Genomic DNA, 15,027 nt, shown 5'->3' on the forward strand with positions numbered 1-15,027 from the left:
CCCGGCCTTCGGGAGTTTCAGGGGCTGTGCAAACCTTGAACTGTTGTCTGGGAACTTGTCTCCACCAAGTGGTTTCTCGGGGTGTCTGGGACAACCTGGAACAGTGAGGGGGAAGCCAGAGGTTTGGTTCTGTATGGTTCAGGGTCCGTCCCACTCCCCTGGAGAAGGGCTGCCCCTTCTCCACTACCGCTGTGGCAGCTTAGATCCAGCCTGTTCCCCCGAGAGCTCAGCTCAGGCTTCCGTTGGAGCACCCAAAGTCTCCCTGGAGCCACCCTTTGCAGCGTCTAAGTGCCTGTCCCCTCCTGCTCATGCTATTGGATCCTACTGTGGGGTGGGCTTCCCTTTCCCCCAGCTCTGGGGTGTGTGAGAACCTGACTCTGGACAGAACGGAATGTTCTTTGTTCCCCCAAGCGTGGGGCTCCACAAAGGCTAGCTTTGGCAGAGCGGGGCCAGCACTGTGCCTAGAGGAGGGGGTGGAAGGCGTCCTCTGGGTTCAGGCAAAACTGGTTCTCAGGGCTGCCCCACAGCTGCTCGAGCTGTGCACGGTGCAGCTCCAGGGACACTTTGCATACTCAGCACCTTGCGCACCCAAGGTGTCAGCCTGCACAGCCACAAAGGGTGGCTCAGGGCAGCAGCCACTTGAGCTGTGAGGGGGGGAACAAGCGTCGAACCTCTGCAAGGCTCACGTCACATTCCTCATCTGTGACATGCGGAGGGTACTAAAGCCACTTGGGGAGTTTAAAGGAAACGGAGTGAAACGACACCCCCGGTGACCAACCAGATGTCACATGTCGACTTGTGTCAATGAATGCATGCTCGTAGAAGGGGCTAGCGGTCACCGCCCTCCCAGGGTGCCTGGCTAGTGCTCTCAGAGCGGTACTTCCCCAGTTTCAGAACACCTCCCACCGGGAGGTGCCTTTATGTTCAATCGACCCCTCTTTTTGGAGGCAAATCGGCATATGCATGTTTTGAGTCCAACACGAAAAGGCTTGGAGGAGAGGAAGAAAGAGAAATGAGAGGAGGTGGCCCCCACTGTGGCTCCTGCAATTGTCTTCCTCGTCATTCTGGGCTCTGGCTGTCCCGTGATCCTCTAGGACTTGGGGGGGGGGTTCTCAATCAGGGCTGTCCCCCATCCCCACCCGGGGACATTAGCAATGTCTGCAGACATTTCTGATTGTCACCACTTGAGGGGGGCGGGTTGCTACTGGCATCTAGTGGGCTGACACCAGGGATTTGGCTACATATGCTACAAGGCACAGGACAGACCCCACAACCAAGTGCCTGCCCCCCACGTAGGCAGGGCTGTGCTTGAGAAAGCCTGTCCGAGTGTGCCTAGTGAATGGGGTTCCTGACACCCCTCCAGATAGAAATTAACAGAGGCAAAACAGATTCAAAAGTAGAGGTTTACCAAAAACAAGGCGGAGGGCTAGAGAAAGGGAGGAGCTTGAAGAATCAAGAGAGCGCACCCTGAGGAGAGCATGGCTTCCTGGGCTGGGTGGCTTCCTAAGACGGCTGGGTTCGCGTGCAGGCGAAGAGGGAGCTCTTTGCCTCCCAGGTCCCTGCCTAGTGCAGGCATCGATGGTGCGGGTGCAGAGTGGAGCCCGTGGGGAGTGCACGGGGAGCAATGTCTCCAGCAGAGGCTTACAGACAGCTGAAGAGCACTCCGGTCCATTTGAGAGAGACGGAGCCCCGCCCTTGAGGACTTCCACCCTGCCCTCTGGTGGGATCACCAGCCCCCACCTTGTCTGAGCCCAGGGGGCACCACCACACTCCTCCGTTTCTCTGACTCCTGGGAAGGCCGGAGAAGACCCAGAACGAGTGGTAACGCTGGCGGTTTTTATTTTTCAGATTCACGTGGCATGAGAGGATGACAGACTCAGGAGGGCCCCCGAGGCGCCCGCTTTGTTTCTTATCTACGTTGCTTTCCCAGAAAGTTCCCGAGAAGTCGGACACTGTGCTTCGCTGCATAATATCTGGTAACCATCGCGAGCGCATCACCCTCTGAAGTCTCCCTGCCCGTCAGGTGTTTTGACTCACGAGGGCATCACTGACACATCACCTGGGGAAATTCCCTGGGAAGTTCATCCTAAGTAGCCAGCTGAACAAGTACATCTGTGATTTTTGGTTTCTCAAGGATTTCTTCGAGTCACTTCCTGAACACGTTTTAGCGAACCTCACTTCACGTTGTGGTTCTTGGTTAGGCACATCCCACACTGGTTGTTTTTCTAAATAATCCACCCTTAATTTCCCGTGGCACATAGGAACGGCATGAGTAACATCACTGGGGACATTTTATTGAACTCGTCTTTCATGGTTCTTTCATTGATATCCCAAACCTGGCTAAATTCTGTACCCCTGCTCGCCTCCTTCCGGTGTGCTGGTCAGCAGTGAAAGCTTACCACCAAGGCAGAGGTGCTGGGTGGAGGGAAAGCAGGGGCCGGGGGCAGACTGGAGAATGGACAACCCAGAGCTGCCTCAGACTTTGTACCCCCACAGGTGAAAAGGCTTTATTTACAAAAAGCAAACAGAAGTAAGATAATTGGGTAGGAAAGTGGAAGCATGTACCTTATGCACTGCTTTCTTTTCTTTCTGGGGTTACCGCTCCATTTTAAAAAAAAGATTTTATTTATTTATTTTTAGAGAGGGAAGGGAGGAAGATAGAGAGAGAGAGAGAAACATCAATGTGCGGTTGCTGGGGTCATAGCCTGCAACCCAGGCATGTACCCTGGCTGGGAATCGAACCTGTGACACTTTGGTTCGATGGCTCCATTCTTGAAGGTGTGGAGGCCCCAGTGGGGTTTCTAAGGGCAGATAGAAAGTTCTTCTCCCCAACCCTGTTCTCTAAACCCAGAGAGAGGAGCCAGCCTGTGATGTGGTGGTGCTTCCTTAGCCGGAGTTGAGATAAGACCTGGTCTTCAATCTGGTTGCTGGAGTTTGGGGTGGGCACTCAGCCTCTCTGAGCCCAGAGCTGAGCCCCCTCCCTTTCCTGGGGTCAGTCTACAGCAGGGGTGTTAAACTCATTTTCCTGGGGAACCACATCAGCCTTGTGGCTGCCTTCAAAGGGCTGAAATAATTTTAGGACTGTATAAATGTAACTACTCCTTAACAGTTAAAGAGGTGAAATTACACTCGGCCCTTTGAAGGCAACCGCGAGGCTGATGTGGGCCCCGGTGGACATGAGTTTGACACCCCTGGTCTCTAGCCACTCAGATAGAGGGACAGACACAACTCTACTCCCGAGCCTCAAAGTAGGACCCCCTCGTCTCCCCAGGAAGCCCCAGTGTGTGGGTGTACCCTAAACGTGGTTACCGCTCCCCACACACTTGTGAAGCGTTGGAGGTGGCTCTCAGTCTGTAACCTGCAGCAGGTAGGCTTTATAAACAAGGGCAGGATTTTTCAGGGGAGGGTTTCCAGCAAATGCAGGGAGGAAAAAACAAAACAAAACAAAACACCCACAAGGTACCAGATACCACTTCCCTGTGCAAGGCGCATTTCTGGCTGATTATTCAGATCTGTGCCCCACCAAGGGGAAAAACCCGTCAGCCATGAAGAAGCCGGGAGAAGCATGGAGCCCTGAGCAGTCTGCAACCTTGGCGTCCAAGGGATCACAAAGAATTCCCAGGCCCAGCTCATGCCTACTTTCTTCAAAAAAAAATCACACACACACACACCCAGCAATGAACTGCTCCCTAAGAAAGACCCTACTAAAACGGACTCAAAGGGGGCTGACAAGAATAGGCAGAAATGAATTATGATCAGCAACCTCCCCGATGGCTTTTCACGGAGGTTCATTTTTGGTGGCTTAGTCACTTGTCTGAAAGCGTCTCAGCCACACAGCTGCCGGAGAGGGACTTGTCCTTGCATGCTGGCCTGTCTGCTCCCCGTCCCCGGGACTGGTCACTTGGGGCCTGCGCGGAGGAGGAGGCTGAGAGGGACACCCGCAGTCCCCCCCGCCCCCACATTCATGGTGTCGGCACTGAGGAAGTCTGGCTGGGAGACCCCAGATTAGGTGAGACGTGGACAGGGAGAGGAGGTGGCTCTGAGTGTCCTCAGGTCCCTCCACGGTACAGATCTCAGAAGAACATGGGGTTCTTCCCTTAGCGGTCTCTGGGTTTGCTTGCTGGAAATCAGGAGATAAGACAGAAAACACAGGAATGTTCCTAAGATGGATTGAGAAGGGTGTATTTTTCCAAATGCTGGGCTTTCCTTGTGCATATAGAACACGTTTTGATAGAAAGCTCCTTGGGACACACTGGAAACTTTCCTGCCCCATCACCAGGGGGGAAAAAAATCCCAAGGTGTGAATGGACTTCCTGGGGACTTCACCAGACTGGCCAATTAGCATTACCTCCAGTTAATGACCCCCAGGGAAGATGAACCCCTTCTGAGAGAGGTGGTGGGGGTCACTTCCCGTGGTGAGCCCATTGAGTCGTCTGCCAGCCTGGGAAACGGGCACGCCAGGCTCCCCCCCGCCCCGGGAAGACACGGCACTTGCCGGCCCACGTTCTTCTCTTTTTTGCACCGCAACTGACACTCGCCCGTAAGCACTGCAACAGTATAGTTTCCAGAAAGATTGAAGTGACTCCTGTGCAAATGTGAAATGAACTTTACAAAGATTTATTTTCAATCCTTGGAATAATAAAAAGGGAACCAGAAAGTGTTAAGGGCTGGTCAGAGAATATCTGAGGAATTAGGTATTTATAGACCATTTGAACAAGGCACGTCAGGTTGTGATTGCTGGGTTAGGTAAAACACTGACCGATGTCCCATGGGGGAATACACCGTAACTTACGGGGCTGTCTTTTCTGCTGGATAGAGATTATTTGCAGCTCTTGTAGGTAAAATCTACATGTTTACACGCAACTTCACTCACTCTGGGAATTTTAATCCATCGTTATTACTGAATGAAACGAGGTACATTCCTGTAGATAATTCTTAGATGGACCTTTGCTCCCATGTGACACTGAAAGAAGATACTATCCACATTTTGGCCTTATTTCCGAGGTTTAGATAATTTTTCTTAATAGTTCCTTGAGGGTAGAGAGAGCACATTCCACTGTGTACACGTCCCCCCCGCAACCCCAGCCCAGCACCACGGCGGGGAGAGCGTGCCCTGTAGTGTGTATTGAATGGTGCATGCTTGTTCATAAGAGGGGGCTTATTCAGACCCCTACTGACTTACCCATCATGCTTGTCCCTAGTGCTCGTTACCCATTCTTGTTTATAGCTTTATGAGTTTCCTTGGTTAAAAATACTTAGTGTAATAAGAATTCTTATTTCTGTACCATCAGGGCAGCCCAAGCCAGAGGTAACTTGGTATAAAAATGGTCAAACCATCGAGGAAGGCGGCACTGTCTCCAGCTACGAGTTCTTCGAGAATCAGTATATCCACCTGCTACATCTCTACTGGTAAGTGGATGAGCCCCTGTGGAATGTTTACTAAGGTCCCTGAACCCTGCCGTGTGCTGGTTCCCGAGAGGTCAGATCAAAACATTGGCTGCTGTTTGCTTTCTGAGTCCTGGTGTTAGACGCTATTGGCAGGCATCAGCCTAGGCGTCCCAAAACGAGTTGATGAGGGTCTGCCTGGAACTAGCCACACTCCCCTGCTTGCTGCCATTGCTGGAGTTACAACTGTATCTAGAATTTCATTCAAGGTGGTCTGGCTGTTTTCATTCACTAAAGGAGATTTTTTTTTAAAGATTTTATTTATTTATTTTTAGAGAGGGGAGGGAGGGAGGGAGAGAGAGAGAGAGAGAGAGGGAGAGAGAAACATCAATGTGCGGTTGCTGGGGGTTATGGCCTGCAACCCAGGAATGTACCCTGGCTGGGAATCGAACCTGGGACACTTTGGTTCCCAGCCTGCGCTCAATCCACTGAGCTACGCCAGCCAGGGCTCAAGGAGATTTTCATTGAATCTTCTCTCTGGAAAATCAAGAAGCATAGCAGGATTTCAGTGTTGTCACCCAGTCTTCCTCGTGTAAGGACAGAAGGAAGAAGTCACTGACCACGCTCCCACAGCCACAGATGGGTGATGGCGCTATTTCTGGCCCAGGACAGTGGCTTCTCATTCCTTGCTGTTCCCCCAAGAACTGGCTGGATGAGGCCAGGAAGCCCCACATGTGAAGCAGAGAACATGGGAACTGCTCTGCTCAAAGAGGGTGGCAGCCAGTGTCCCTGGTCCCCACCGTTACCGAACTGGTGTGGGGGACCCTTCTGGAGGACATGGTGTGACGATGATGGGCAGGCATGGGCGTGTGCCGGTCGCCTTGGATCTGAGAGTAACAAAGTAAGACTCGGGTCTGATTCTGACCGCCGTTTTCTGGCTGTGTGATGGCAGCCAGTTATGTAACCTCTTCAAGTCTCAGTGTCTCCGTATATCCAATCAAAGGGAGGCTGAGAAAATGAAATGGTTGCATGCTCGTAAAAGACTTGCGGTGTAGCAGTAGTTCAACAAACACTAGTTTCCTTAGCTCCCCACGCACCCTCTTGTTTCAGGGTGAGATCAGAGACGGCGGTTGGAATGCCTGGCTCAGCTGGTTTATAACACATCTGGCCTTATATCCAAGACATGCATGTACTCATCTGACACTTAATTCTTTAAATAATGTTCATCAAGCAGCTACTTTATGGCAGGCGTGTTGCTTCATCCTAGGGATAGAGGTGAACCACATAGACATTGTCCACACCCTCGAGCAGCCTCAGGTCCAGCAGGAGGACAAGCGGTGAACACACCATGCCCTCACCCCACCCCCCCAGTCCACATCCCGAGATGCAGGCCACCTGCCATTCGCTCTCCCCTCGTCCACGACTCGGACGGTCCTGCTTCTTTGTGATTTTTCCAAGGCCTGCCGCTCTCCCCTCTTCACCCACTTCCGCTTAGAATCCACCTCTGTGGTTCACAGGCAATTTCACAGTAGTTGCCCCCAGATCTGTCCGGCCTCAACCATTCTCCCCCCCTTCCCACGGGCCCCCTTTCGGGTGTTGGTTTATTGTCAGGCGTGATGGACCGTTCAGCAGACTGCGGGCCTCCTAGAGGCAGGAATCCCCTCTGTGTTACTCTAACGCATTCCCTGGGGTCTAATACAGTGCCTGCCCCATAAATATGTCTGTTCAAAGGATGGTGAGTGTGAGTGTGTGCACACACACACAGTCATTGTTTGTGTGGAGCAGCATTGGCTGACCTTTTCTATAAAAAGCTAAATAGTAAGATTTTTAGGCTGAGGAGGCCAGATGGTCACTCTCATAACTGCTCAGCTATGCCACTGTCGTGCAGAAGCAGATATAAACAATATACATATATTTTAAAAAGTGGCTGTGTTCCAATAAAACTTTATTTACAGAAACAGGTGGGGTCCAGATTTGGGGGGGTGGGGGCTGCAGTTCGTCACCCCGCAGGCCTGGATGGTGAGATCCCTGAGGGTCTACACACTGCACCTCTTTGTTCTTCAGCCTCACCTTTCAGTTCACCTGAGTACTCACTACAGGCGTTTTGACTGGTTAGTTTCAGTCTCACACTAAGATAAAATATTGACTCACTTTTTAGCCAGGAGAGAAGCTCTTACTGACAGAATGCCACTTAAGAATTAAGATGTGCTACTAATGTTATTTGCTGTTTATACAGGACCAGAAAAGTAGGAAAAGCAACTATTTGCAGAGTCTTCAGGGGTTAATGGGAGGAGGAATGAGAAGGCGAAGCCGCGGGGGCAGGTGGGCAGGTTAAAACAGGAGTGACCTCGACACCGGACACTTGGACGAGAAACTTAGGAAGGGAGCTTGTGCTGTGGAAGGGGCGGGGTGTCCTCATTCTCTGCCCTGAAGTCCAGCGGGGCAGTGGTTTGTGTAAAATTAGAAACGTAAAGTGACAGAACGCACTCCTTCCAAACTCCTGGCCTGCCCACCTCCTGCGAAAAGCATTCAGACCTGATGCAAGGGAGAATGGCTGGGCACTGCGGTTGCATTTTCTGCTTACTAGTACATACACTGGGTACTAAGGATCTTTGAACGTTCTGGCTTGTTACATCAGTAGTTCTGAACTGCAGCCGCTCATTAGCGTCGCCTGGGGAGCTTGTAAAACCCACTAATGCTGAGCCTCCACCCTTGCCTAGTTCAGCCCAAGCCCCGGTGATTCCAATCTGTTGCCTGGGATGAAACAATGCTTAACATCTAAACACTCATCTGCCAAGTGGCTGAACTCTTACCAGCCTGCTAAATGCTGGTTAGGAGAGTGAATGGTGTTCTGTGCAAATGCCTTGCAGAAACGGACTTAATTGTTAGTTATAATGTTAGTCTCACATTTTCTTGCCATTATGAATGCCCCATAAACCACCAGATCAGCTCACGGTTCCCCCGAGAAAAGTATTTTCCTTTATCTACCTGGATTCAGTCTTTGGGTCACTAAATCTGTGTTCTTAGGTACTTGAAAGCTGTGTCAGTCTTCCCCAAGGGCAGTTTCCGGTTTAACAGTTAATCTGCAGTTCGGCTTGGAGGCCAAGGGCCCTGCTGCTGTATTTCTGGGCCTCTGCAGCTCCCTCCTCATGCCACTCCCGTCTCGTGAAAATGTGTGCTGTGCATGCTCGGGGCGAACGAGAGAGACAGCTTGGAGGAGACTGGCTGGTGCTGGCGTGACCCTTACGTTTCCACGGGTCAAGTGCGCTTGGCAGGCAAGAGGAGTGGAATGCCAAGAAAACATGGCAAGCAAGGGAAACACCCATAGCAGCATGTTATGCAATGCAGCATGAAAAAGATTTTTTTTTTTCTCAAGAGTTGCGGGGGTTGGGAGGAAGGGAAGAAAATGCAGAGATGTTTTCTACCTCAGCGAAAGCAGGCTGTGGGACTGGCACACACACGGGGAATTGTGGTCTCTGGTGAACACGATGTAAAGGTAGGCAGCAGAGCAGCAGATAAAAATCAGTCCAGGAACCCACACCCACTAGAGAGAGATGCTCCTCTCCACAAGGTTCTGCTGTGCTGAGAGGAGCACAGATTTGCAAGTGGGGCAGGAGGCAGGGAGGGGCGGGGCGGGCTGGTGGATGGGGCAGGAGCACCGGTTAGAGGGAGGGGGCGAGGCTGCTCCCCAGCTCTCTCATAAGCTTGGCCCTGGGACTGGCTGAGCTGGGCCCTGCAGAGTCTGGTGGGGACACAGGCCAGGAGAAGCGCCTGCCCCTGCAGTGCAGTCGGTCCCTAGCAGGGCACAGGGAGGGCTCCTGGAGACTGAACAGTCCAAAGGAGAGAGAGGAGATGGAGGGCGGGTGGGGCTGCACCCCGAAGGGGGGGCCCCAGGTGCCAGAGTTAAGGGATCTGCACCTTCCTCCTGAAAATGATGCCCAGTCTGTGAAGGTGTTTGGGGGCAGCAGAGGTCACGGATGGGAAAGTTTGCCTTTCTGAGAACATCCCTCTGACGACAGTTTGAGACAGGATTGGGGGGTGAGCCTGAACGACAGCAGGAGGAGGGGTCAAGGTCAAGCATGAGAGACGTGAGGTGGTAGACTTTTCTCCTCCAGCGTTTCCCGCACACGTCCGTTTCCAAACTCTTCTCCCTTCCCTCCTGCTCTCCGCCCCTGTGGTGGTCAGCTGGAGCCGCCGGCCACTCTCACCAGCACCAGGCCCAGCCCTGCGGCCCACTCCAGTCCCTTTGCCCGGACAGGCCCCTGTCCCGCCCCCTTCTCCAGCCCACCTGGAGCACAGGTGCACAGACCCCAGGGCTTCATGGACCAATCCCAGACTCCTGGAAATGGTTGCTTTTCCCCAGGTGTTAACCATCTCACTGTTATTACAGCCTCAGAGGAGCTTTCTTGAACCACCTTCTCTAAAACAATTTGGCACTCATCGCATGTCATTGGTATTTACAATATCCTTTTATTTAGTTTCTGTCTGTCTCCCCAGGAGACTGGGCGCTCCAGAGACTGCTATCTCCCCAGTCTCTTGAGTGACCAGCGCATAGCATGTGCTCAATAAACACTGGTGGCAGCAAGTTAGTGACTTCTGCATCATTTATGTCCTCTCTGTTAGAATGTCAGCTCCTGGGGGGCGGGACTGGGTTTCTGTGATTTTTGTATTCCCCCCAGCCTCATGTGTTTGGAAATGATAAAATTCTCTAGGTCCTTCCTCAAAGGCCACCTTTTTTCCTTTTTTGTGTGTTCTGCTCCTTATTAGCTGTGTGGCCTTAAGCGAGTCAATGAACTTCTCTGTGATTCACTTTCTTCCTGAGTAAAAAAAAAATTGTGATGTCAGTGAAATTACTCATGCAAAATGACTGGGAAAGCGTGCATGTTAACCTGGGACAAATGTGAGTTGTTATTGGTTAGTAGTCGATACCATTTCACAGCCCACACCCCGGAAGCGTTTTGTCCCCAGAATCTCTCGGAATGACCCACTCTGCCCTGGCCCATCACAGCAGCTGTGTTTGGAGTCGGAATGGCTGTACAGGGATAGCGTTGACACCTCTCAGAACCAGCGGAGAACTTTCAAAGACGAGAAGGAAATGGATGTTTAGCAGGACAGTTGGAACCCAGATGTACTCGGTGAAGATGTTTAGTCCCACGTGTTTGTACCTGAAACCCTGTTTGCATGGTTTTTGGACGGCGGAACCTATGACATCGGGGTGCACAGACAGACCCCGGGAGCCTCTGTTACGTTCCCCAGCAGCTCTGGTTTCTAGTCGGCGGGGAGTTGTTCATAAGCACTTACTGTCTGAGACAAAGACCTGGGCCCCTGCAGGGGCCATCAGCCTCTTTCTACACACGATCGATCGTGCAGGCATCTGAAAACGTGAGTCGTTGGTGGCGAATGAGCCTGGGTGAATGGGTGTAGGTGGACCAGTTCAAAATACCTCCAGTCCTGGAGGAAACACCTCGAGGCACACCTCGTGCCAAAGGCAGAACTGTCACCATCAAGTTCACTTACAAAGGGCAGAAGATTATTTTCACCACCGAGAGCAAGGCTCCGAAGCCAAGTCGTCTGGATTGAAGTCCCAGACGTACCTCTTATGCCCTGTATGATCTCAGGCAAGTCACCTAACCTCTCTGTAGCGCGGTCTCCTCACCTGCAGAGTGGGGCTGTGGGCAGTGCTTGCTTGGTAGGGTGGTGTGGGGGTGAAGTCACCACGTGCAGGGAGCTCAGGATACGCCATCAGTAGGATTTTTTGCACTTCAGACCTGTTCCCCACACTGAGCTGATTAGAAGTCGGATGATTTGGAAATAAGGAATGTAGCTTCGTTTGGCAACAGTGTCCCTCTTCCCTAGTTCCCTTCTGGAGGATGAAAATTAACTAACGTGTTTGATCAAGGAATCATTGGGTGGAAATAAAGATGACTTAACCTTGCTGCGCCGTCTTGGCTAAGACCGAAAAGGCATTTCACCCAAGGTTGGAAAGCATCCTGTGCACTCAGTGTTCCCGGGAGCTTAAGTAGGTGTAATGAGTCTTAAGGATGACTGAGAAAACTTTCCGGCACCCAGAGGGCCTCCGTGTTCCCAGCAAAGAGCCCAGGCCGCGTCACTTTTCCTGAATGGACTCAGCAGGTGGCATCCTGGCCACTCCTTAGGCCAGTCTGGAGCATTTCTTGAATGAGTCTTGAGGGTCTGACAGGAGACTGGCATTTAGTTCCCGGGGTGAGAGGTCTGTGCTGGAATCCATACCCCCCACCGTCATCACATCCCAGTTCTGATTTGGTAGTACGTGTCCCAGAGGCAAGAGTGATTCTGGGAGATGCCCTGGGACGCTCAGCGTTTCCGGTGTGACCGCTCCTCTTTTCCTGAGGGCGGGACTTGGGTGGTGGCTCCCACCTGCTGCTCATTTTCAGGGCCAATCAGTGTTAGTCTGGGGGCAGGGGACAGAATGACCCGAGAGCCCCTCCCAAAGCCTTGGGACACCCAGAGAAAGGCGAACCGATCGTTGGAAATGAGAGACATGCTGAGTGTCGCTGAAAACGCGGCTCCACTGACACCGCCTGGGAACTCAGGGCAGGCCAGTTGGGGGGTGACCTGGGGGTCCAGCCCTGGTAATCACTGCAACAGGGTCTGATGTTTCTGAGGACTGACAAGGTGGGGAGCCTCGCTGACGTGGGAGTCCCAGTGCCGGCATGGTGACCATTGACCGGCTCCCTCTTCGAAGGCAAACATCATAAAGAAGCCACTTGACAAAGGCGGACAGTTAGTTAGGGGCAGGGCTGGAACCAGACCGGGCCTTGGGAGTCCTGGGAAGGGCTTTGCTCCAGTCCTGAGGGGAGGGGGCAGGGGGCGCAGGGCCGAGAACAAGGTTTGGGTTAGGAACATGGGTCTTTGTCCCAACCAGCTGGCCCCATTTTCAGTCTGTCATGCCCTTGGCCAAGGACCTCCCAAGAAACTTCCCTCCACCTTTGCGCCATCGCCCGGCAGCCTCTCCTATCCCTGCCTCCCCGCTCTGTCTTCCCACGGCTCCGTCCCAGAGTTCTCTGTGACCGGCCGGTTGCCTTGGACCCCATGCCTCCTCTCCACCTGCCTCTGGACTCTGTCCCTTCCAGTGCTGGGCTTATTCACACTCTCTCCAAGATGCCGGCAGCATCCCCTTTTCTGGAAGCTAGGAGGTTGGGCCAGTCCCAGCACCTTCAACCCTTCAGCTCCTGAACTTCAACTCCGTACGTGGGTGGGGAGGGCTAATGATCTGGACCCTCCTGGGACCTCCTGCGGACCACCCCTGAGCCCCAGAGGAACCCAGGGATGGGCTCAACCTGTGCCCCTGATCCTGCCTGTGTCAGTCAGGTCAAAAGCATTACATACTTGGGGGCTTACACAACAGAAATTGCTTTCTCACGGTTCTCGAGGGTGGAAGTCTGAGATCAGGGTACCAGCATGGTGGGGTTCTGGTGAGGACCCTCTCTCAGGCTTGTAGATAACTGCTTTCCTGTTGTACCCTCACATGGTGGGGCGGGGGGGGGGGGGCGGAGAGGGGGAGAGGGAGCGGGGGAGAGAGAGAGCAAGCGCATGTGCGGGTGCTCTGGTATCTATTCTTACAAAAGGCCATGAATCCCACTTTGAGGACCCCACCCACACGACCTCACCTAAACCTAATTCCTCCCAAAGTCCCTGTCTCCAAACACCATCGTATTGAGGGGTATGGCTTCAACATATGAATGTTAGGTGAACACAGTTCAGTCCCTAGGATTGCCCCAAATATGGAAGGTGCCCAGAGGGGCCTATGGGTTAAGAATCAAGAACTTTTGAAGCAATCTGTGGGATTCTGTGTGGATGCTTAAGGGGGCTGGCTTTAGACTCATACTGCATAGGTTCAAGTCTTGGTCCTACCTCTTAATTGGGCATGTTGTTTATATTGTATCCACCTCAGTCCTATATCGATAGATTGGGAATAATAATAGTATCTACCAGTCAGGGTTGGGTGAAGATTGGAATGATCCATGTAAGGTTTTTTTGAACCATGCCTGGCACTCAGCAGATGCTAGGTACGTGTTAACTCTGTTTACGCTGAGGTCTCCTGTGTTTGGTTAGACATGGTCTCTCTCGGTCACGAGAGTTTGAAAGTGGAATCAGGCTGCCGGCCCATTTCAGAGAGGATGGGGCCCAACAGATCTCCGAATTCGGATTCCAGGGCTGGTGTAGTATGGCTGCTGCTTCTGTAGGTGCTGAGAAACCGAGCTCAGGCCAAAGGCACGGGCTCTACCTGGATGGGTAGGACAGGTGCAAGACTGTATGTAAGGCAATTATTGTGGGCAATTATTTAGAACAGATCTTGAACCATTAACTCCCTTCTGAGCCGTTACAGAGCTCAAAGGTGTTAATCAGGCCTCGTAGCATGCTGCCACAGGGCCTTTGCCCATGCTCTTCCTTCTGCTACCTGGGGAATGTTCTTTCCCAGATAGTCCACAGCTAGTTCTCTTCCTTCCTTCCCGTTTCTGCTCAAAATCACCTGGTCGCTGAGCCCTTCTCCGACCAGCCATTTACAGTAGCACCACCTGACCCCAACAGGTCCTTCCCTTCTTAACTGGCTGTATTTTTCACATAGCACACGACCCTGTGTGTGTGTGTACACACACACACTGAACAGATTTATGTAGGTATAATTGACATGCACCAAACTGCACGTACTTGAAGTGTTCCGTTCAGTTAGGCTTTCACACACACACACACGCACACACACACACACCCAAGAAACCACCACCACTAAGACAGGGAACGTGACTATCACCCTCAAAGGATTTTTTTCAGTGCCCCTCAGCCAACCTGCTTTCCTACCGCTGTCTGCCACCCCTCCTCACATGACAACCGTTCTGCTTCCGGTCACTGGGGGTGAGTGTCTAGTCTTTCCAAGTCTTTCCTAGAATTTATATACGTGAAATCACGGAGCTCATGCTGTTGTGTGTCTGGCTCCTTCTGCTCCACGTAATGTTCTAGAGAACCATCGTGTTGTTAGGTGCACACAGCACTGTTGGGCAGTGTTCCACTGTTTCGTTGCATGGACCCACCAGATTCTGTTACTCCGTGCACCTGTGACAGACACTTGGGTCGTTTCCGGCCGTGATGTGTGTTCATTTGTGGTTTTGTTCACTGTGCGTCTCCCCCAGCCGGAATGTGAGTCTCATGGAAGCAGAGACTCGTCCGATCTGTGCCCTGCCGTCTGTCTAGCGCCCGGCTCAGGCCCGGGCTGTCAGCGGGTGTTCGCTACAGATTTGAGGGGTGAATTAGTCACACAACACACTGGGTGCTTTCGTTCTGTTCTTCACCGAGTCTTGCTCTGAGGGGAGGGGAAAGGGCTGTTGGGGTTCGGGACATGTCACCCCAACATATGGCACCTAGTATATTAAATATCTTTGGTTGAAGAAATTCTTTAAAAATGGCAGAAGCGCCATGGCCATGGGGCTCAAAGTGTTGGGCATCATCCTGCAAACTGAAAGGTCACCAGTTCGATTCCTGGTCAGGGAACATGCCTGGGTTACGGGTTCAATACTGGGTTGGGGTGTATAGGAGGCAACCAATCAATGCTTCTCTGACACATCAGTATTTCTCCCTCTCTCGCCCCCCCCAGAACCTGTTCCCAGG

The 15,027-nt window shown here is 52.3% G+C and overlaps 1 protein-coding gene across 1 annotated transcript in view; it reads left to right on the forward strand.

Moving 5' to 3' along the window:
- Positions 1-15,027, forward strand: part of ALPK2 (alpha kinase 2) — a 94,555-nt gene that overhangs the window by 13,171 nt on the left and 66,357 nt on the right. The window contains exons 2-3 of the mRNA XM_028523540.2: positions 1,849-1,976; positions 5,292-5,409. Coding sequence (XP_028379341.1) covers positions 1,868-1,976; positions 5,292-5,409 — 227 coding nt within the window. The 5' untranslated portion in view covers positions 1,849-1,867. The remainder of the gene's footprint in view (positions 1-1,848; positions 1,977-5,291; positions 5,410-15,027) is intronic.

The sequence above is a fragment of the Phyllostomus discolor genome, chromosome 9 (genome assembly GCF_004126475.2).
Source record: "Phyllostomus discolor isolate MPI-MPIP mPhyDis1 chromosome 9, mPhyDis1.pri.v3, whole genome shotgun sequence".
Taxonomy (NCBI): Eukaryota; Metazoa; Chordata; class Mammalia; order Chiroptera; family Phyllostomidae; genus Phyllostomus; species Phyllostomus discolor.